We start from the raw sequence: 24,898 nt of genomic DNA on the forward strand, positions 1-24,898 counted from the left end.
GGAGTGGTACTGTGCAGTGTATATATACAGGACAGGAGAAGTGGTACTGTACAGTGTATATATACAGGACAGGAGGAGTGGTACTGTACAGTGTATATATACAGGACAGGAGGAGTGGTACTGTGCAGTGTATATATACAGGACAAGAGGAGTGGTACTGTGCGGTGTATATATACAGGACAGGAGCAGTGGTACTGTACAGTGTATATATACAGGACAGGAGGAGTGGTACTGTACAGTGTATATATACAGGACAGGAGAAGTGGTACTGTACAGTGTATATATACAGGACAGGAGGAGTGGTACTGTGCAGTGTATATATACAGGACAGGAGGAGGGGTACTGTGCAGTGTATATATACAGGAGGAGGGGTACTGTGCAGTGTATATATACAGGAGGAGTGGTACTGTGCAGTGTATATATACAGGAGGAGTGGTACTGTGCAGTGTATATATACAGGAGAGGAGGAGTGGTACTGTACAGTGTATATATACAGGACAGGAGGAGGGGTACTGTGCAGTGTATATATACAGGACAGGAGGAGGAGTACTGTGCAGTGTATATATACAGGACAGGAGGAGGGGTACTGTGCAGTGTATATATACAGGACAGGAGGAGGAGTACTGTGCAGTGTATATATACAGGACAGGAGGAGGGGTACTGTGCAGTGTATATATACAGGACAGGAGGAGGGGTACTGTGCAGTGTATATATACAGGACAGGAGGAGGGGTACTGTACAGTGTATATATACAGGACAGGAGGAGTGGTACTGTACAGTGTATATATACAGGACAGGAGGAGTGGTACTGTGCAGTGTATATATACAGGACAGGAGGAGGGGTACTGTGCAGTGTATATATACAGGACAGGAGGAGGGGTACTGTGCAGTGTATATATACAGGACAGGAGGAGGAGTACTGTGCAGTGTATATATACAGGACAGGAGGAGGGGTACTGTGCAGTGTATATATACAGGACAGGAGGAGGAGTACTGTGCAGTGTATATATACAGGACTGGAGGAGGGGTACTGTGCAGTGTATATATACAGGACAGGAGGAGGGGTACTGTGCAGTGTATATATACAGGACAGGAGGAGGGGTACTGTGCAGTGTATATATACAGGACAGGAGGAGGGGTACTGTGCAGTGTATATATACAGGACAGGAGGAGTGGTACTGTGCAGTGTGTATATACAGGACAGGAGGAGTGGTACTGTGCAGTGTGTATATACAGGACAGGAGGAGGAGTATTGTGCAGTGTATATATACAGGAGGAGTGGTACTGTGTAGTGTATATTTACAGGACAGGAGGAGTGGTACTGTGCAGTGTATATATACAGGACAGGAGGAGTGGAACTGTGCAGTGTGTATATACAGGACAGGAGGAGTGGTACTGTGCAGTGTGTATATACAGGACAGGAGGAGTGGTACTGTGCAGTGTATATATACAGGACAGGAGGAGGAGTATTGTGCAGTGTATATATACAGGAGGAGTGGTACTGTGTAGTGTATATTTACAGGACAGGAGGAGTGGTACTGTGCAGTGTATATATACAGGACAGGAGGAGTGGTACTTTGCAGTGTATATATACAGGACAGGAGGAGTGGTACTGTACAGTGTATATATACAGGACAGGAGGAGTGGTACTGTGCAGTGTATATATACAGGACAGGAGGAGTGGTACTGTACAGTGTATATATACAGGACAGGAGGAGTGGTACTGTACAGTGTATATATACAGGACAGGAGGAGTGGTACTGTACAGTGTATATACACAGGACAGGAGAAGTGGTACTGTACAGTGTATATACACAGGACAGGAGAAGTGGTACTGTACAGTGTATATATACAGGACAGGAGGAGTGGTACTGTACAGTGTATATATACAGGACAGGAGAAGTGGTACTGTACAGTGTATATATACAGGACAGGAGGAGTGGTACTGTACAGTGTATATATACAGGACAGAAGTGGTACTGTACAGTGTATATATACAGGACAGGAGGAGTGGTACTGTGCAGTGTATATATACAGGACAGGAGGAGGGGTACTGTGCAGTGTATATATACAGGAGGAGGGGTACTGTGCAGTGTATATATACAGGAGGAGTGGTACTGTGCAGTGTATATATACAGGAGGAGTGGTACTGTGCAGTGTATATATACAGGACAGGAGGAGTGGTACTGTGCAGTGTGTATATACAGGACAGGAGGAGTGGTACTGTGCAGTGTGTATATACAGGACAGGAGGAGGAGTATTGTGCAGTGTATATATACAGGAGGAGTGGTACTGTGTAGTGTATATATACAGGACAGGAGGAGTGGTACTGTGCAGTGTATATATACAGGACAGGAGGAGTGGAACTGTGCAGTGTGTATATACAGGACAGGAGGAGTGGTACTGTGCAGTGTGTATATACAGGACAGGAGGAGTGGTACTGTGCAGTGTATATATACAGGACAGGAGGAGGAGTATTGTGCAGTGTATATATACAGGAGGAGTGGTACTGTGTAGTGTATATTTACAGGACAGGAGGAGGAGTATTGTGCAGTGTATACAGTTAGGTCCATATATATTTGGACAGAGACAACATTTTTCTAATTTTGGTTATAGACATTACCACAATGAATTTTAACCAAAACAATTCAGATGCAGTTGAAGTTCAGACTTTCAGCTTTCATTTGAGGGTATCCACATTAAAATTGGATGAAGGGTTAAGGAGTTTCAGCTACTTAACATGTGCCACCCTGTTTTTAAAGGGACCAAAAGTAATTGGACAGATTCAATAATTTTAAATGAAATGTTCATTTTTAATACTTGGTTGAAAACCCTTTGTTGGCAATGACTGCCTGAAGTCTTGAACTTATGGACATCACCAGATGCTGTGGTTCCTCCTTTTTGATGCTCTGCCAGGCCTTCACTGCGGTGGTTTTCAGTTGCTGTTTGTTTGTGGGCCTTTCTGTCTGAAGTTTAGTCTTAACAAGTGAAATGCATGCTCAATTGGGTTGAGATCAGGTGACTGACTTGGCCATTCAAGAATATTCCACTTCTTTGCTTTAATTAACTCCTGGGTTGCTTTGGCTTTATGTTTTGGGTCATTGTCCATCTGTAGTATGAAACGACGACCAATCAGTTTGGCTGCATTTGGCTGGATCTGAGCACACAGTATGTCTCTGAATACCTCAGAATTCATTCGGCTGCTTCTGTCCTGTGTCACATCATCAATAAACACTAGTGACTCAGTGCCACTGGCAGCCATGCATGCCCAAGCCATCACACTGCCTCCGCCGTGTTTTACAGATGATGTGGTATGCTTTGGATCATGAGCTGTACCACGCCTTCGCTACACTTTTCTCTTTCCATCATTCTGGTAGAGGTTGATCTTTGTTTCATCTGTCCAAAGAATGTTCTTCCTGAACTGTGCTGGCTTTTTTAGATGTTTTTCAGCAAAGTCCAGTCTAGCCTTTTTATTCTTGATGCTTATGAGTGGCTTGCACCGTGCAGTGAACCCTCTGTATTTACTTTCATGCAGTCTTCTCTTTATGGTAGATTTGGATATTGATACGCCGACCTCCTGGACAGTGTTCTTCACTTGGTTGGCTGTTGTGAAGGGGTTTCTCTTCACCATGGAGATTATTCTGCGATCATCCACCACTGTTGTCTTCCGTGGGCGCCCAGGTCTTTTTGCATTGTTGAGTTCACCAGTGCTTTCTTTCTTTCTCAGGATGTACCAAACTGTAGATTTTGCCACTCCTAATATTGTAGCAATTTCTCGGATGGGTTTTTTCTGTTTTCGCAGCTTAAGGATGGCTTGTTTCACCTGCATGGAGAGCTCATTTGACCGCATGTTTACTTCACAGCAAAACCTTCCAAATGCAACACCACACCTCAAATCAACTCCAGGCCTTTTATCTGCTTAATTAAGAATGACATAACGAAGGGATTGCCCACACCTGTCCATGAAATAGCCTTGGAGTCAATTGTCCAATTACTTTTGGTCCCTTTAAAAACAGGGTGGCACATGTTAAGTAGCTGAAACTCCTTAACCCTTCATCCAATTTTAATGTAGATACCCTCAAATGAAAGCTGAAAGTCTGAACTTCAACTGCATCTGAATTGTTTTGTTTAAAATTCATTGTGGTAATGTCCATAACCAAAATTAGAAAAATGTTGTCTCTGTCCAAATATATATGGACCTAACTGTATATACAGGAGGAGTGGTACTGTGTAGTGTATATTTACAGGACAGGAGGAGTGGTACTGTGCAGTGTATATATACAGGACAGGAGGAGTGGTACTTTGCAGTGTATATATACAGATACTTAGATTTACAGATTTACACCACGCAGGCAATATATATATATCATAACTGAGCAGCACCAAATCTTTAAGGGGTTGTCCGCTACTAGGACAACCCCTAAATGTTTGGCCCTGATAAAATTATAAAGCCTACACTTGCCTCCCGTGCCAGCGTCCAGGATCAAGCAGCTCATCCTGGACTTCCTCTTCATGTTCAGTTTGTCTGAAGGCAGAGACAGTGACACCAGCGCTGATTGGCGCCGGGCATCACGTGTCACAACACATCACAGCCACTGTGGGAACGGCGCTGGCAAAGGAGGTGAGTATAGGCTTTAGTTTAAGAAGAGGTTGTCCTAGTGGGAGACAATCCCTTAAAGCAGTGGACGCTTTATTGGCCCATGTGGCAACATTTCAGTTCCATATCAGAGAAATGCTCTGTTATTGATCTGAAACATTGCCATTTGGGCCAATAAAGAGTCCGCACTTTTTTCACGATTAATCAGAGTGGTGTGTGTCTGTGTATGTATGGGTATAATATACACACACACACATACATAGACACACACTCATACACACATTACATAGGTGAAACTGTGACTATGGTATGCACATTATATAGGTTATACCACTGTAATATACTGCGTCCGCTGTGTATAGCCCATATAGGGCAGCTACAGAGAGTGTGTGTGTGTGTGTGTATATATATGCATACACACACACTGTGGCTGGCCTATATGGGCTATACACAGCGGTCGCAGTATATTACAGTGGTATAACCTATATAACGTACATACCGTAGTCGCAGTTTCACCTATGTAATGTATATAGACTGATAGACTGCTGTACATACATTATATAGGTGATACTGCTACTGCGGTATATAATGGCAGTATCACTTATATACTGTATATACAACAGTCAATATACATTAGACAGGTCAAACTGCAAATGCTGCATATACAATATATAGGTGATACTATGATTGCAGTGTATAGTTCCAGTATATATATACAGCAGTATCACTTATATAATGTATATACACATCAGCTGCAGTATCACCTATATAATGGATCGGATGCCGGCCGGGGATTGGTGAGGAGAGCGCTGTTCTCTTACACTGGTCCTGGCCAGGGTCAGACACAGTGAGGCTCGGGCATCTGTGCACGCAGTGGCGGCCTTTTCAATCTTCTGCACAGGTCCAGGTGCGTGCGCTTTCCTGTTTTCCCTCACTGACAAAGGCCTCAGCTACATACGCAAGCACGAATGAGGGCTGCCATGGCCTTGGTCAGCGTGGGCACCGAGAGAGTGCGCACAAAGGCCTGTGCAGAGGATTTGAGGGGCGGGCGACCCATTTTGTAGCTCAGAGTGCTCCAGGCCCTTGATAGTTGTATACTATGGGCACAGATACACAACATTATATACACTGGATGGATCCATCCTGCACCTGGCCCTGGACATACATGCACTGTATATATACAGGGCCATGTATATAGCATGTGATGTCCAGTCACCAGGTTCAGGCGTGATCACTCCAGTGCTGGATTCTGCAGACAGTCTCTGCTCACTATCAGTATAGGGAGATTTATTGCAGGAGACTGAACTTTCCTGGAGCCGATGACCTGGCACTGACAGGGTGACCCTGAAAGTTCAGACTCCTGCAATAAATCTGTGAGCATCAGCAGAGCGCCCGCTAATACTATAGAGGGACCGGCCCTGGACTTATCACCGGGAGGTGAGCAGCAGCGTCCATCTCCTCACCGCACACAGAGCTGAAGCTCCCCCTGATGTCAGTCTGAGTCATCCACTAGATCCTCTCCTGCAGGTAAATGCAGCCATGTTCCCTCTTCAGGAGGCCGCACACAGGGAGCAGGAGGGGGCGTGTCAGCTCCACTGTGAGTGTGATGATGCAGCTGGCCGGACATAGAGAACAGCGCCGGCCACCAGCAGCCCGAATCGCTGCTAAGTGACCGGCCCGGGGGGCACACGCCCCTTTGCCACCCGGCCCAGCCCGCGCCTGGCCTGGACATGGGCGGTCATAGCACCGTGTTGCATTTGTAGCACCTGTGGGAAGTACAGACCAGTCTCTGGCAAACTACTAAACAGGACTTCAAAAGGAGATGAGCCTGTCTTTCTATTTTGAATGTGTCTGACTGACGAGTGCAAGAGACAAGCACTCTATCCCGCTCTTTCCTGTGTCTGTCATGGCCTTTGAATTTTCAGTTTAAGTGTCCCATTTAGTCTTTCCACTTTCCCACTACTTTGCTGTCTATATGGTGCATGATATGCTTGCTGTGCTCCCAGGGCCTGCATGATTTCCCTCATTATTTCTCCCGTGGAGTGTACCCCTATCACTCTCTATGGTCTCTGGACACCATACCTGCAGATCAGTTCTTTCATCAGTTTGTCTGCAGTCGCTTTAGCATTTGCACATTTTACCAGATAGGCTTCCAGCCAACCAGAGAAGAGATCCACACATACTAGGACATTTTTTTTCTTTTCCACACACTCCTACCTTGGGTAGCTGTATGTAGCCAGTCTGCAGTCTCTGAAATGGGTAGAGAGGCCTGGGTGTCGCTTTCTTAGGGATTTTTACTGTTTTACCAGGGTTGTGCTGTGCACAGATGAGGCATGACTGTACGAGCTTTGCTGCTGCGTAACTGAAACCAGGAGCGATCCAGAAGGCATCTACCATGGACACATGTGACATTTTGAGGTGTGAGTGGGGCCAGGTGTTGCTTGCGCCATAATTAGGAACAGGGACCTTGGTATATACAATTTATCCTTATTCTCACAAAACTCCTTTTGAGCTCAGCTCCCATTCTCCCCCATGTTCCTTCTCTGTTTGGGCAGCTGGAGGGATTTCAGGACCTCTAGGCTCAGTGTGGCTGGAATACGCTGACTCCCCGCCATCGTCTACTGCTCCCTAGGCCACCTTGCTGCTACTTAGCAGTCTCGTCCGGCCTTCTGTTGCCCTCTACCTCCACAGTCACCGTCCTTGTGTGCTTTTACCTTGACGATGCCAACCTGGACTGGTAACGTCAATGCCTCCACTAATTGTTTCACCAGCTCTGCATTTTTTTTTAATGGGCTTACCGGCTGATGCAAGAAATGTTCTGCTTCTCCAGATAGGGCAATAATCATGGGATATTCCCCATGCACAATTCGAATCTGTGTAAATATTAGCGACTTTACCTGCAGCAGCTCTACACGCCTCAGTGAGTGCCTTCAACTCTGCCTCCTGCACCGACGTGAGGAGGGAGTGGTTCAGCTCGGATTACCTCATGTGAGGATACTACTGCATGTCCAGTGTAGAATCGCCCATCCTGGTGGTATCTGGAGCCATCTACAAAAATAAAAACCTCAAAATATGCATTAGGAACAGGTTTTTCATGAACATATGTAAAACATACTTTCTCCTGACTCATCAGTTCCTATGCAGTTATGTTTGTGCGTCATGTCAACGTACCAGAGTACTTTTTTTTTTTTTCTCTAATGCTGTCACCAATTCCCCCTTTTCTGAATCCACAGGCAAATGAGTGGCTGGATTCAGAACATTATGTCTTTTGAGGGTGACGTATTCAGGAATTAGTATTGGAGCACATTCAAGTCTGATCTATCTAGCCATAGACAGGTGTTTTGGTTGAACTTGTATGAGTATGGCATTAATGTCATGTGGGGAACAAATTGTCAAAAGAAAGTCAGTGTGGGCTCACATGCCTAGCAGTAATACAGCAGCTCTTACAACACGGACACACGTAGGAGACCCTCTAATCACTGGGTCTAATTGTGCTGAGTAGGGTTGAGCGAAACGGATCGTTCATTTTCAAAAGTCGCCGACTTTTGGCAAAGTCGGGTTTCGTGAAACCCGACCCGACTCCAGCGTGGGATCGGCCACGTGGTCGGCGATATTGGCGCCAAAGTCGCGTTTTGTATGACTCCTCCCCCGCCATTTTTTCAGCCAATTAAGGAGTGTGGGCAGCGTGATGACATAGGTTCCGGCCTGGTTTCTGCGGCGTCATAGAGCCATATTACCGTTTGGGCTGCAGTGATTTCCGAAGTCAAACACAACACATGCCTTGCACGGAGGGGAGAGAGAGAGAGAACTAAATAATCCACATTGACTTACATTGACTTGCATTGGGTCTCGTGGTCCGGTCCGGAACCCGACTTTACAGCAGAATCGGCTGATTTCACGCGATCCACCTTTCGAGAAGGTCGGGTTTCACAAAACCCAACTCGACCCTAAAAAAGCTAAAGTCGCTCAACCCTAGTGCTGAGTAGTAAGCTATTGGTCTCTATTTCTCTCCATGTTGTTGTGTCAGTACTGCGGTAGCATGTCCTCCCTGCTCTGTGCAAAATAAGAAAAATGGCTGATCATAGTTTGGAATGCCTAAGGCCGGGGCTGACACAATGAGCAGCTCCAGAGAATAGAAGGAATCAATTGCTTCTTGAGTGAGATTGTAGGGGTCTGATGACAACCTGTCATAGAGTGGTTGCATCATTTGTGAAGCAGACCTTATCCAAGGCCTACAGTAGGTCACCAAACCTAGGAAAATGCATAGATGCTGGTGTGACCTGGGTAAAGGGAGATTTTGTATTGCCTGTTTTCTGTCTTCAGTCAGGTGTCTTGTACCTTCAGCAATACAATGTCCTAAAAATGTCACCTTTTGTTTGCAATACTGTAATTTGTCACGTGAGACCTTGCAACCCTTCTCTGCCAAAAAACACAGCAAGGAAACTGTAGCTTCCTTGCAGGACGTCTGGTCCGGGCAGCAGAGCAAGAGGTCATCCACGTACTGCAATAGTACAGTCTGTGGATGAGGTGTTTGCCACTGCTCAAGAATCCCTGCCATGGCTGTTGGATAGATGGTTGGGGAGTTCTTTCCCCCTTGTGGGAGGACCATCCAACAGTATTGTTTACCTTCGTGAGTAAAAGAGAAAAGATACTGACAGTCAGAGTGCAGGGGTACAGAGAAGAATGCATTTGCCAAATTAATGACCAAAACATTTTGTGACCGTACGGTGTGTGTATTAGGGACAATTGAGATCACACTCACTGTAACATCATTAATAGCCTGTAAGTCATGAACTATTCTGTGTCAGGGGAACCCTTGGGTCCTTTTTCTTCTTAATGGGATACAAAGGGGTGTTGCAGGGGGAAGATCTTTGCACCAGAACCCCTGCCTTAACGTACACTTTAATATCCCTGCTCAGGGCCATTGATTTGACTAGACTTAAGGGGTATTGCCTTAACCAAAAGGGAGTGGTTCCTTCTTTTAATTTAATCATGACAGGGGGAATGGGCAGCTGACCCACATCAGATTTTCCCCTTGCCCAAACGGTGTCTGGTACCTGACTCTTCCCTGTCCTCAGACATTCTAGTGTCAGGTGTTACTTTCCACTACTCTTGCCATATACACCACTTCTGCAATATTACACAAGTGTTTATATAAGTCACACATTAATGTCCAAATATTATTTATACCCATATTTGATTGGGTAGAGTATCCCTTAAGAACTAAATTTGATTCACAGAATGTTACCAAAAGAAAAAAAAATATATATATATGTGTGTGTGAAAATATATAATTACGAAAGATACTGAGTCATAAAATGGGGGAGCACAATGCCATAGGGCACAGCAAAGCACAAGCTTATTCTAAGAAAGAAGCAGCCCTATATAAATCCATAACTAACAGTTCCAAATACAAAACGAAGGGATTTGAAAAATACCAAATATCAATGCCAGTTGCTTGCGATAAGGTATAGGAAGTGGAAAAGACAAACAGTGACTATGGTTTGAGCCAATATAATGAATGGCTAAAAAACTATATATCATATGAAGACAACCTAGAAATACACGGTAACTATACCATCTTGTGTAATGAAACTACTAAACTATAATAGGGCATGATTTACCTGTGGTATAGTGTGCACGTGGAAGACCCTGGCGTCCCTCTGACCCAAGTGTTTATATGAAAGGGGACTTGTGACTGTAATACCCTCAGAGTACTGTATAGTGGCCTAGCCAGCACTCAACTCTGCTCCCAGCAAATTCATAGGGGTATTGTCACTAACAATAAGTTTGTAAGCACCTCTTGGCTGTCTCGTGATTCTAGTCTTATTTGTTTAGTCATAGGGACTTCAGTCGCTTGTCCCTCTACACTCACACATTCCACAGTCTGGTCAGTAATCATGTCTGGCATTATCAAGTCTTTGTGTACCACAGTTCCGGCTGCCCCAGTGTCAATCAAAAATTCTGTTTTTCCCTCCCGGTATTGGTATGGTGGTCATCAAGGCAGTACCAGGTCCGGAGGGGACAAGAACAGGGCACACATTTGTCACTGGGTTGTCAGTTTCCTAGTCTGGAGGTGAAGAAGGTGGAAGATTGGTCTGAGTGTCCATTTTCTCCACAATTCCAGCAACCACAATCCTGTGTCAGCTTCTTATGTCACTACATGTGATCTTCTCTGGACAGGATTCAGTGCAATTCACTTACTATTTTTCCTCCCTTGTCTGTGGATGTTTGGATGTTCAAAAAGGCACACACTGGCATTTTTGCCTTTTTCAATCTCGGTTCTCACATCTTTCACTGCTTCCTTTTTCCAATCTATACAGCGGTTTTTGGATCCCATTGGGGGCCCTGACTGCACACAGAATAAGTTGCCCATGGCTTCAACTTATCCGCTCAAACTCACCTTTATTCTGCAAATGCCCTTTTTAGTGTGCCTTGCCTTAACCAGACGGCCACACGTGACAAGTCAGAGCGAGTGTCAAGGTTTAGCGGGAATGGTTACACCCACCTATTACCCGGTAGACCTAAAGGATTTAGCGGGGATGGTTACATCCACCTATCACCCGGTAGATCAGCTGGCTAGCACAGCTCCATGAAATGGCAAGGTTCCATCCACCTAGCCGTGCAGTTGGCTACCTCCTCTGTTGATCCTCAATTTGCTATATATCAATCACTCAACTTGAAGCAGGTGAATCTTTTACCAATCTTTTCAATCACTTACAAGTTTCCTTCTAAGACTAGGCACAGTTCTTTTACTTTCAACTTCAACTTACAATATTTCTTTCTACTTCAATACATACAGTATTATTGCCTTAAACACAACTCTCTCAGCATGTACTAAACCAAGCTCTATGCCCCCCTTCCTCGGGCACTCAGGACTGATAAAGACAGAGGAGAAATCACAAGCAATTTGCGCAGGGGTTCGCTTCCCTCCTCCCATCTGGTATTCTGCACAGATAAGAGCTCAGTGTCTTCTACACAGAAACGGAATGCAGCAGTTTTCAGACTTATCTCTACAAAACATTCATCCTCTCGGAATTAAAAACAGTTTCTCTATACAGGCAGATCACTGCACAACTTGAATCTGATTCTGACCGCGTCCAGCCAAACCACATATAGAAACCTATCCAGTATCAAACCATATATAACACTGGTTTCACTGAATCTCAGATGTAAATTAAATGTACATTAAAAATATCCACAACTCATTCATCCTGGACCTTCAACAACATTTAGATAAGTAATGATACTTATGTGATCACTCATTCATACATGCTCATTCAGGGATTGTTTTTTCTTTTCCTTTCACTTTTCAGTTGATTTTTTTTTCCAAGAGGAAAATCCCTTATCTCAATCCCTCCACCTAATTCAGCTCATATTGAGTTGAATAATGTCTTCTGTCACATACAGAGGACCACACCTAACGGAACCCCTCATCAATCAGGGATGGATTTATTTACTTATCCCTTATACTTATTTACTCACCTCTCATCTCATTCAGAGGTTCTCATAGACATACAGTACATACAGTACATACAGTACATACAGTACATACAGTACATACAGTACATACAGTACATACATACATACATACATACATACATACATACATACATACATACATACTTCACACAGCCTGCCTATTTTGCACTTTGGAATTAACACAACTCTATATAAATAAAACTGCAGCAGTGTCCACTGACACTCTGAAAGCACTTTAAGGCCAAACAACAAAAACCACGGCCTTATACAAAATACAGCTTCATATAATGTACTGCCAATCCAAAATGACCAAAATAACAACACTGACACTGCACAGAGCCTATCCCAGCTCTGTATTACACACACTAAACAAATACATAACCAATTAGGATATTGACAAATAATACAGAACAATTATCACAGTTATCATCTTATAACTCTATTATTCAACTCTCATACGGACATAAACAGACAAAACACAAAACTCACTGGTGATGTGGATTCTTTGAACCGTGTTAGCAGCCTTTACCCAGAGATATGAAGAGATCCAGAAGAGAGATTGCAAATGCAAAACAGATTGTAAGAATAAAATTTCTCACCTTGCTGCAGCTGGTGTTTTGCATGTCCAATCTCTCAGGAAGCTCCCACATACGGATTCCGAATAGGCTGGTTACCACGGCCCCCGTTCGGGCGCCAAAACTGTCGTAGCTGTTTTCATTCTGACCCAATGTCAGTACGCCAGATCACCAGTGAGACCAAATCAGGTAGTTACGCCCGTCATTTTACAAGCGCGCTTGGAGACAAAGACACCTCACACATATCCTGTGAGCAAGTCACTTTTATCTGATGTAATGCAGCAAGATGCAGTATTTTATACCATTTACAACAAATGTAACACACAATGCAATTCATGTAGCCCCCACCATCACCCAGGGTCATACTGACCTTTATTCCTCACAACGTACCAAAAACATGTTGTGACTGACTATTGAGAACATACATGATGAGAAGTATAGTCTCCTTGAGGGGGAGACCATCAGACTACTGCGTTAACAGATTCTAGTAATTCTATCAATTAAAGGCAAGAGGCACTTAAAGGCAACCTATTAACCCTTCTATATCAAGGGGAAGCAGATGCACATCGATTCTAATCACTTTCATTGTCTTGATATCCATATTGAACATTTGTCCATCTCTGTGCTCCGACAGTGATCCTCCAAATAAAATATATTTAAATATATTTTGTCAAACCTTTAATATGCCCCTAAACCAGATAGTTATACAGCACAAACTTTGTATTCATTTTTTTTTTTTTTAGGAAGTTAGAAGGGTTAAGGGGTTGTCCACTACTTTCAATTAACCCCCCAATGTATCCCCCCAGGGCCCCTGATGAATTGTGCAAATACCTTCCGTTGCCGTTTTTGCCTGTGAGCGGCGCTATGCTGGCGGCTGAGTCCGGGTCACGTGACCCCCAGGCTGCAGCCACCGCTTATTTCTGCCGACGTCACGTCAATTTCCAGACTCTGGAAATTGATGTGACGTCATGAGCAGGCGTGACCAGCCTCAGTCAGCAGTCACTCATCAAGAGTGACTGGGCTGGGGGCTGCAGGGCTGTGCTGGGGGCGGGCGGGGCTAGGCTGGGATGATTGTGTGGGCTGGTGCCGGTATGTGTGGGCCGGCGCCGGTATGTGTGGGCGGTGCTGGGGTCTGCGGTGGGTCTGCTGGCCATGCTGGGGTCTGCTGCAGTGCGGTGGTGGTGGTGGCGGCGGGGGTGTCTGTGCAGGCTTTGTCCGATGGGACTACAAGTCCCATCGTGCTCTGCCTGCTACAGTGACCGTAAGTGACACATTAGCCAATGATGGGACAGTAGTAGTCCCATCATCCGGCTAATGTGTTGAATGTAAAAAAAACCAAAACACATACACATATAGAGTACATACATACAACACACACCATGTGACATGTAACATGTGACATCATGCGACGACATGCACCATGCGACATGCACCATGCGGTGACATGCAACATATGACATACCATGCGTCATGCACCATTCGGCAACATGCGACATGCAGCATGCAATGACATGCAACATGCGATGACATGCAGCATGCACCATGCGACATGCACCATGCGACGACATGCAACATATGACATGCAACATGCGATGTGACATGCAATGATGTGACATGCAAAGACATGCACCATGCAACAACATGCGACATGCCACATATATGTACTGTATGTATGTACTGTAACAGAGTACATACTCACCATCACTTGTTACCTTGATCCCCGAAGCCAGTGTCATCAGTAAAAAATATTAAAATAATAAACACTATACTCCCTGATCCGCAGAAATTCAATTAAAACGAGTGTCCCTCGACGATCTCCCGTGGAGAGCAAGGAGCATCAGCTGATGCGACCGCTCTCCAGGGGCTCCAGGAATACAATGATGGAAGGTATCCTTCCACAATGTATTCCTCAATGTATTCCTACACCCCTGTGAGAAAATAGTCCCTAGTCTCACTTTATGGCAATTGCTGCCTGGGAAAATTTCTCACACAGCAATGGCATAAAGTGAGACTTTGTCCTAAGGTAACCTCTCAGTGATGCACTGCAGGAGCCATTGTCTCCTGTCAGTGTGTCACTGAGGGTCCTGTAGAGCAGTGACATCACCCGATGTCACTGTTCTATAGGGGAGATAGTCGTGGGACACTCGTTATTAATTGGACTACGGCGGACAGGTAGTATACGGTTTATTTTACGTTTTTTGCAGGCGCTGAAGTATGGTAAGTATGGTTAAATGAAGAATATTAAAATACTTTTTTCCTAGTGTGTGTGTTTTATTAACCCTTTATTAGTATTGGATTAATAATGGAAAGGTGTCTTATTGACGCCTCTCCGTTAACCTGGCTTATTGTCACCTTACAATAGCAAGGTGACATTAACCCCTTATTACCCCATATCCCAGCGCTACACGGGAGTGGGAAGAGAGTGGCTAAGTGCCGGAATTGGCGCATCTTACAGATGCGCCATTTCTGGGGCGGCTGCGGACTTTGATTTGTAGCTGGGGGGGACCAATATCCATGGCCCCTCTCTAGGCTATGAATATCAGCCCACAGCTGTCTGCATAGCCTTTCTGGCTATAAAATATAGGGGGACCCCATATTTTAATAGCCAGTAAAGGCTACGCAGACAGCTGCGGGCTGATATGCATAGCAGGCTACAAATATTGGCCCCCGGCCGTCTGCTTTCCCCCCTCTGGTGCAGAAAATTGCGTGGGAGCCCACGCCGTGTTTTTTTTTAATTAAATTAAACGCTCATTAAGGCCTTTTTCACACTTGTGTCGGTACGGGTCCGCGCCAAGGCATCGGGCCGACGTACTGACGCACGTTGTGAAATTTGTGCACGACGTGGGCAGCTTTTCAACGCATCCGCTGCCCATTCTGAAGTCCGGGGAGGAGGGGGCGGAGTTTTGGCCGCGCATGCGCGGTAGAAAATGGTGGACGCGACGGACAAAAAACGTTCACTTGAACTTTTTTTGTGCCAACGGTCCGCCAAAACATGACGGATCCATTGCACGACTGACGTGACGTGTGGCCATCCATCGCGATCCGTCGCTAATACAAGACTATGGGTAAAAAACTCATCCTGCGAGCACATTTGCAGGATCCGTTTTTTCCCAAAAAGACTGATTGCTAAAAACCGGTGTGAAAGTAGCCTTAGAAACATCGGCCTTTCTATTATATATCTATGGATATATCTATCTATAGTTATATTTATAGATAGATATATCTATAGATATAGATGTATCTATCCATATATATGGCTGCTTTCACACATCAGGTTTTTGCCGTCAGGCACAATCCGGCGAGTTTTGTAAAATAAATTTTTCTCCACCGGATCCGTTTTTTTTCTCAGAGTTGTATTGGCGCCGGATTGCGCCTGATGGCCACACGTTTCATCGTTTTTTGCCAGATCCGTCAAAGCTGTTTCTGCCGGACGGAAAACACTACAGAGGAACGTTTTTTCTGTCCAGCAAAAAAGCGCACAGCGACGGATCCGGCAAAAAACGTATGAAACTGAGATGTGAAATGATGAATCCAGCCTCTGAATCCGTTTTTTCATGCATGTTTCCATTCAAATCATGCACATTTTCCGTTTATTTCCAAAAACTGCACCAAAAACAGCATCAAAAACTGCATCAAAACTGCACCAAAAACTGCATCAAAACCTGGTGCAGTTTTGCAGTTTTGGTGCGGTTTTGATGAGTTTTTTTATGCAGTTTTTTGCACGGTTTTGATGCATTTTTTAATTCACTTTTGGTGTAGTTTTTGCGTGGTTTTTATGCGTTTTGGTGCGTTTTTGAAAGCTAAATAAAGATGTATTGAACAAAAAAACAATTTGTGATGTCATTATTGTCCAGCATCCTCTTTTACATTTGTCCAACCCACACTCCATTACACAAACAGATAGACATATAGATGATAGATGAAATGGATAGACCGATCTACATATAGATAGATCTATAGATGCATACATCTATCTATTCATATATCTATACATATAGCTGGATAGATATATCTATTGATAGATGTATGGATAGCGTAGGATGTGTCCACTGTCCAGATTACATCAGAATGAGCTGCAGATTGGATGCTGTGTACTTGTAGTCCCATCGGATGATGCCTGCACACACCCCAAAAGACCCCCCGCACAGCCCCGCACACACCCGAACAGTCCCGCACACATCTGAACAGCCCGCAGACCCAGCACACACATACACTCAGTCACTGCCAACATTCCGCCCACACACTTCCCTCCTCCCGAACTTCAGCGTTTCTCGGACCCACATCCGCAGCAAAACTGCAGATCTTTTTTACATCTGCGGTTTTGCTGCGGATGTGCTCGACTCAATGAAAGTCTCAGGGGGCATAAACGCTGCAGTTCCGCACAAAAGTGACATGCTGCGAGAAAAAAAGCAGCGTTTCGGTGCGGCTTTTTCCGCAGCATGTGCACAACAAGTCTGCGGCTCCCATAGACTTACATTGGTTGTGCACTACACTGCGGATTTGATGCAATTCTGTGCGGCAAAAAACGCTGCGGATCTGCAATTAAATCCGCAACGTGTGCACACAGCCTTAGCATTTAGTGAACCTAGCAAAAAAGCCAAGCAAAAAACAAGTGTGGGATTGCACTTTATTTGCAATTTCATTGCACTTTGAATTTTTTTCACATTTTCTGTTACACGACATGGTAAAACCAATGGTGTCGTTCAAAAGTAGAACTTGTCCCGCAAAAAATAAGCTGTCACATGGCCATATTGACGGAAAAATGATGGCCCTGGAAAGAAGGGGAGCGATAAACGAAAAAAGCTCCAGGGGTGAAGGGGTTTAGAAACATGGATATGGACATATCTATGGAAATAGACATAGATATATAGATATATCTGTATGTATTCATCTATCTATTTGTTATCCTATAGACAAAAAAACACAGCAGCACATGTACATGAATCTAAGCCATGTGAAAACACAGACAAATATTCAATATGAATTATACTTCAAAAATATTTTTTTACAAAATTTTTTTAAAAAAATTTTTCATAAAATTTACAGTAATGAAGATTCTTAGCGCATAAATTGGCCAATTCATGTGTGCCCATCAACCACGGCAAGGTGATCTCCCTCTGATGGGTCCTACTGTACCGTACATGCCACTCTTGGGCCACCAGCCTACTACTATGGACAAAACATGTCACTCTGGGCTAAACCTACAATTTATGGGCAGGTAGAGCTGATTACCGCCACCTGCAAGGTCAATGGGAGGAGTGCAAGATCAGTCACATCCAATAACTAAATAGAGAAAAAATCCCATCTATCTATCTATCTATCTATCTATCTATCTATCTATCTATCTATCTATCTATCTATCTATCTATCTATCTATCTATCTATCTATCTATCTATCTATCTAGCTATCTATCTAGCTAGCTATCTATCTAGCTATCTATCTAGCTATCTATCTAGCTATCTATCTAGCTATCTATCTAGCTATCTATCTATCTGTAATGGTGTGTAGGTTGGACAAATGTAAAAGAGGAGGTTGGACAGAAATGACATCACAAATCTTTTTGAAGCTAGAGGGAGAGGAGGGAGGGGTTGGGGTGTGTTTTGGAGTGGGTGTGCCAGGTGCAGAGTTACAGGCGAGTGCAATGCATCATGGAACTTGTAGTATTAGAGCACAATAACTAAGGAGAAAGGAAGTTGTCGATTAACCCCATGAGAGCTGAATCCAGCACTAAAGATGTGCTGCTACTGCATGATAAAAGGTAATATTGCTACAATAAACACAGTAGATGTTTTCAGTGGCACATAATAGCAAGATTTATGAAAAAAAAAGAAAAAATTTATAGTAGTGGACAACTTCTTTAACATATCAGCATTTTTTTCCCCAACAATTTACAAAACTTTTTTTCTTTCCTTTGGGGACTACATCCCTTGTGGACTTTGTGGCTTACATGGCAGAAAATATCCAAAAGTGACTACATTTTAAAAATAATCCTCAAAGTTCTCAAAACCACATTCAAGAAGTTCATTAACCCTTTAGTTTCTTCACAGGAATTAAAGCCATAAGGAAGTTAAAAATGAACCCATTTTCACAAGGATAATAGGAGAAAATGGACCCCAAAAATTTGTCGTGCAATATCTCCTAAGTATGCCGATGCCGTTTTTGTGTTGAAAATTTACTATTTTGGCAGGGCTCAGAGGGGAAGGAGAACCATTTGTCTTTTGGAGCACAAAACTGGCTGTAATAAATAGCGGTTGCCATGCCTCGTTTGCAGAGCCCGTAACCAGAGACAATGGTCCACCCAATTTGGTGGGCAAATTGTCCTGAGTACAAAGATGCCCCATATGTGAGGGAAAACTAGTGTTCTGATGCACAGTAGAGCTCCAAAACGAGTTCTGTTTTGGGAAACAGACTTTGCTCATATGGTTTACGGGCACCATACTGGATTTGTAGATCCCTTGTAGCCAGAATTGCATTTGGGAAAATCAGTTAGGGGTGTAATTACCTTTTTGATCCCACTGGCAGTTTCCAGAAAGTAGTGTGCAACGTATGTGGCAGAGTGAAAATCGCAAATAAGGCAAATAAGCCATTTTAGTGCTTCATACAGTGTATGGTTTGTGCTTCTGGAGACATGGGCCACATAAATTGTTAAAAGGGTTGTCGAGGACCTAATAATTGACTCCGCGTCTCAGTGGAAGTGCCTCAAGGCAAGGAAATGCTCAGTAGTATGTGGCCTCCACGTGCCTGTATGACCTCCCTACAACACCAGGGCATGCTTCTGATGAGGCGGCGAATGTTCTGAGGGATCTCCTCCCAGACCTGGATTAATGCATCAGTCAAATCCTGGACAATCTGAATGGAACGAGACATGATGTTCCAGATGTGATCAATTGGATTCAGATCTGGAGAACAGGCAGCCCAGTCCATAGCATTAATGCCTTCATCATACAGGAACTACTGACAGACTTCAGCCACTTGAGGCCTAGCATTGTCATGCATCAGAAAGAACCCACGGCCCACTGCATCAACTTGAGGTTTCACAAAGTGTCTGGAAATCTCATCCTGGTACCTAATGGCAGTCGGGGTACATGCACATGGAGGGCTGTGTGGCTCTCCAAAGAAATTACTCCTAATGCCATTACTGACCTACTGCTAAACCAATTATGCTGGAGGATATTGAAGGTAGCAGAATGTTGTTCACTGCGTTTCTAGACTCGCGCCTGCTACATATACTCAATTTGTACCTGCTCTCATCCGTGAAGAGCACCAGACGCCAGTGTCGAATCTGCCAATCTTAGTGTTCTCTGGCAAATGTCAAACGCCCAACACTGTGGGCTGTAAGTACAATACCCACTTGTGGACGTCTGGCCCTCATACCACCCTCATTGAGTCTGAGTTTGAGCACACACATGGATGTTAGTGGCCTGCTGGAGATCATTTTGCAGAGCTCTGGAACTGGTTCTTCATGCACAAAGGAGGAGTTAGCAGTCCTGCACCTACGGCCCCCCCTCCACATCTCTTGGTGTACTGGCTGGTCTCCTGCTATCTGCTCTGGACACTGTCGACAGACACAGCTAACCTTCTTGTCACAGCTCGCATTGATGTGCCATCCTAGAGGAGCTGCACTACCTGAGCAACCTCTTTGACTTGCGGACACCGCCTTATGCTACTGTACCTCTAGGGGGAGAGCAGTGACAAAATAAGTGACCAAAACAGTCAAAAAGGTTGAAAACCAAGAAAAGGTCTGTGGTCATCCCCTGCAGAATCACTCCTTTATAGGTGTTGTCTGGCTAATTTCCTATTATTTCTACCTGTTGTCTGTTTCATTTGTGCAACAGCAGGAGAAATTGATTCACAATCAGTATTGCTTCATTACAGGACAGGTTGATTTCACAGAAATGTGATTGACTTGGAGTTATATTGTGGTGTTTAAGTGTTCCCTTTATTTTTTTGAGCAGTGTATTAAGTTCAGTGACTGATCTGTTAGGAAGTATTGAATATTCCAATAAAAGGGGTCTGCCTGGTGCAGATTTAGATTTGTCAATTTATCTTGATATTTTATTTCTGCAATATTTTTTTTACATTTGTGGTTTTCAGCAGGGAATTTAATGTTGTTGATTGAGAACTTTAATATTGGAACAAGGGTCTTGTATGTGCTTGTCTCAGTATTTGCGGCGTTTTTGGAAATCGGTCACAATTTCAGCTATTCTCCACCCACAAGGCAAGATATCTGATGTGGTATAAAGCCTGAAGTGGGTGAAAACAATCAAGTCTACATTTCAAACAATGGCCAGAAATGGTGTCCTTTCTTACAGGCACATGCAACAGCTTATTCTGAAGTCAACTGAAATGGAGGCGGGGGGAGATTATATGGTAATGATCTTTCTATAGACTAAAGGTACCGTCACACTAAACGATATCGCTAGCGATCCGTGACGTTGCAGCGTCATCGCTAGCGATATCGTTTAGTTTGACACGCAGCAGCGATCAGGATCCTGCTGTGATGTCGCTGGTCGCTGAATAAAGTCCAGAACTTTATTTGGTCGTCCGATCGCCGTGTATCGTTGTGTTTGACACCAAAAGCAACGATACCAGCGATGTTTTACACTGGTAACCAGGGTAAACATCGGGTTACTAAGCGCAGGGCCGCGCTTAGTAACCCGATGTTTACCCTGGTTACCAGCGTAAAAGTAAAAAAAACAAACAGTACATGCTCACCTGCGCGTCCTCCAGCGTCTGCTTCCTGCTCTGACTGAGATCCGGCTCTAAAGTGAAAGTGAAAGCACAGCGGTGACGTCACCGCTGTGCTGTTAGGGCCGGAGCTCAGTCAGTGTCAGGAAGCAGACGCTGGGAGACGCGCAGGTGAGTATGTACTGTTTGTTTTTTTTACTTTTACGCTGGTAACCAGGGTAAACATCGGGTTACTAAGCGCGGCCCTGCGCTTAGCAACCCGATGTGTACCCTGGTTACCCGGGGACCTCGGCATCGTTGGTCGCTGGAGAGCGGTCTGTGTGACAGCTCTCCAGCGATCAAACAGCGACGCTGCAGCGATCGGCATCGTTGTCGCTATCGCTGCAGCGTCGCTTAATGTGACGGTACCCTAACTGACCATTTTATAGTGAAAAAAGAAAAACCTAATCTAAATATAACTGTCTAAGATTTGGGTAGGGGTAATGAGTATGTAGAACATGAATTACCACTACAGAAGTCCTTCATACCTTTCTAATCTCAACCCTTTCTACAATCGTGGAGGCTTCTTGGCATAGATTAGTAAATAGGAATGCATTATAGAAACTTTGATTTTTGTATGTATTACAGTCCACTGTTTTTTCATACTATCCCTATGCAACTTTTTCAATAGTCACAAATCATTTGGTGTTAATCAGAAAAAAAGAATGAGAGGTGTGAAGCTACAGTTTGTGTTCGTAGGAAAACTGCACTTTGTTGTGAACGTTTTGTTTTTTTCTTCTCCACAGAGCACTGTTCTTCAGTAGTACAGGAAATGTTCTGCTTCGAGCAAAGATCCTGGAGCTGATATTCCTCCATAGCTGTGCAATACCTCCAGCCCCACAGCTATCGCTTAGTTTTGGTGAAATCCTCTACTTCATCAGTAACTCTACCTTACAACTGGAGAATCAGGTGAGCACCAATCTGCTGGAATAAAGCATTGTGCAGGCCTTAAAATCATCTATGAATTTTGGTGTAAACGTGCTTATTTATGAAAATAAATGTGTATCCGAGAACAGAAATGTTAAAATCTAAAATTATCACATTAAGCTCAAATATCCAAAGAATTAATTAACAATGCACACAATACTGCAGTTCTGGCTCTCCAGTACTTTACAGCAGCGCACTTTAACCCGTTAACACACGAGATATATATATATATATATATATATATATATATATATATATATATATATATATTGTAGCATAGCGCCTACTACGTGTCTTGGGGAACATTCGCTTGGCAGCAGAATCAAAGCACTCGGGCACGGTTTTCTATCAAAAACAGTCTTTTCGGTTTATTTCACATAATGTAAACCACATCCACAGGAACTTGGTAACAGTTTGAACACAGTCTGCATATATTCATCTTTACCACAGTTCGTCTCTGACCCCAGTCAGCATTATACACGGTTTTCAGACCGTTACCCGTTGGCAACCTTTACGGGTTCCTGGACACCCCTTGGCCTCCGAGGTGCCCATACACAATGTCTCTCACTCTGACCCCGGTCAGTGTCACACAGTTCCTTCCCGTTACCTGTTGGTGCCGCACAGGTTTCCCGGATCCCTCTTTTCCACAGAGGTATCCATCAGACGTTTCTCACTCACACTGACTTCAGGTCAGTCCCAGGTCCTCAACACAGACCTCCCAGGTCTACAGTCTCCAGGTGCTTCCAGGACGACTCCACTCGCCGGAGCCTCCAACACCAACCGTCTGTGCTATGTCCAGCACGCAGGCTCTCCAGCCTGGAATGGTCACTGTGTGCTTCCAGGACGTCTGTCCCCACCTGGGACCGTCCAGCACACAGGCCACTTTGCAGTGTCCTGCCAGGACACACGGAAGTGTGTCCACCCTGACGGACACTTACCCACTAACACTCACATTCCACCATGTGCTCCACACACCTCCTTTACATAGGTGTAACCACACCCAGGTACCTGTCACATGGCTAGTCACGTGAGCGTGACATCACCACAGGTCCTTGCACACCATATATATGCCTCAATGCATATCTCAAGGAGCACACACAGCGCCCCCTATCTGCCACAGGGGTCACTATACCACTATATATACATATATATCTACCAGTAAGGTGGCTCAGTGGTTAAATCGCACCAAGGACAACATCTGTAAGGAGTTGCATGTTCTCCCTGTGTTTGCGTGGGTTTCCTCCGGGTATTCCGTATTCCTCCCACATTCCAAAGACATACTGATAGGGATTCTAGATTGTGAGCCCCAGTGCAATTAATGGCGCTATATAAGTAAAAAAAATATTAGATTGTCTTGTAATGTCTTTAAAGGGAGTTCTCCAAGAAATATGGTAAAATAAATTACAAAAATGTTTGCTATTTAATTAAAAGTATTCAAATACTTTTATTTAGCAAAAAGATATGCTTTTATGTAGTAAATTGTCAGTATATTAAAGATGGCAGTTTCCATCTATCAGTGTGCAGAAGTCTTACAACTGGCTGCTTGAAGAGCAAGAAAGACTTAGTACTCCCTGTATTGTAATAAAACTGCCAGACTGCCTCAGATACAATCCCTGGCAAAAAATTATGGAATCAACGGCCTTGGAGGATGTTCATTCAGTTGTTTAATTTTGTAGAAAAAATGCATATCGCAGACATGGCACACAACTAGTCATTTCAAGTGGCAACTTTCTGGCTTTAAGAAACAGAAAAAGAAATCAAGAACAAAAAATGCGGTACTCAGTAATGGTTACTTTTTTTGCGCTTAGCAACCCGATGTTTACCCTGGTTACCCGGGGACCTCGGCATCGTTGGTCGCTGGAGAGCAGTCTGTGTGACAGCTCTCCAGCGACCAAACAGCGACGCTGCAGCGATCGGCATCGTTGTCGCTGCAGCGTCGCTTCGTGTGAAGGTACCTTTACAGTTCGGTCACCGACGTTGACTCCAGTTTCCACAGATTTGTTCCTCATTTGTTTTGTTGTTAATTTCCTGTTTTGGAAACATATTGTTAGGAGTCGAGTTCCTGCCACTGCACAGGGGGAATCTTGAGCCATGTCTGCTGCGGTCTCCCATTCTGTTTCAGCTGCAGTGGAGCCTGCTCAGTGGAGACATCGGTCCCAGCGTCTCGCTCAGCCTGATACTGTGCAAAGGGTTACTGCTGCCTTTCCAGGTTCTGCTTTTGTAGCCAGCACTGGTCAGCGGTTCTGGGACTAAGTCCTGCTTTGCACACACTGAGCATGCCCACGGGAGGACCTCTAATTGGAGCTTGGGGGTCACATGCTCAGGCCCTGTAGCAGCTCCTATTGGACCACTTATAAGGTCCTTGTCTGCTACAGCTATAAAAGGTTCACATGGCCATGCGCTAGTATCAAACCAAAGTCTATGAGCTCAGGGCCAGTGTGGTCATGTCTGGATGTGGTTAGGGTTTGGCTGAAATAAGCCCCTAGAATACCGGTACATCCGTTGAGGAGTTTGTATGTGTGTATTCAGGGCCTTAGCTGAAATAAGCCGCTAGAATACCGGCACCTCCGGTGAGGAGTTGTTTGCCTG

General features: G+C 44.4%; 1 protein-coding gene across 7 annotated transcripts in view; it reads left to right on the plus strand.

Annotated features, from left to right (window-relative positions):
• Nucleotides 1–24,898, plus strand: part of SIMC1 (SUMO interacting motifs containing 1) — a 169,427-nt gene that overhangs the window by 68,324 nt on the left and 76,205 nt on the right. For all 7 annotated transcript variants that reach the window (XR_013215837.1, XR_013215838.1, XR_013215839.1 and 4 more), the window contains one exon: nt 22,129–22,291. Coding sequence is in view for 4 of the 7 variants with exons in the window: in XM_077265894.1 (XP_077122009.1) it covers nt 22,129–22,291 (163 nt within the window). In the remaining 3 variants the exon portion in view is untranslated. The remainder of the gene's footprint in view (nt 1–22,128; nt 22,292–24,898) is intronic.

Source organism: Ranitomeya variabilis, chromosome 5 (assembly GCF_051348905.1).
Source record: "Ranitomeya variabilis isolate aRanVar5 chromosome 5, aRanVar5.hap1, whole genome shotgun sequence".
In the NCBI taxonomy this organism is placed as follows: Eukaryota; Metazoa; Chordata; class Amphibia; order Anura; family Dendrobatidae; genus Ranitomeya; species Ranitomeya variabilis.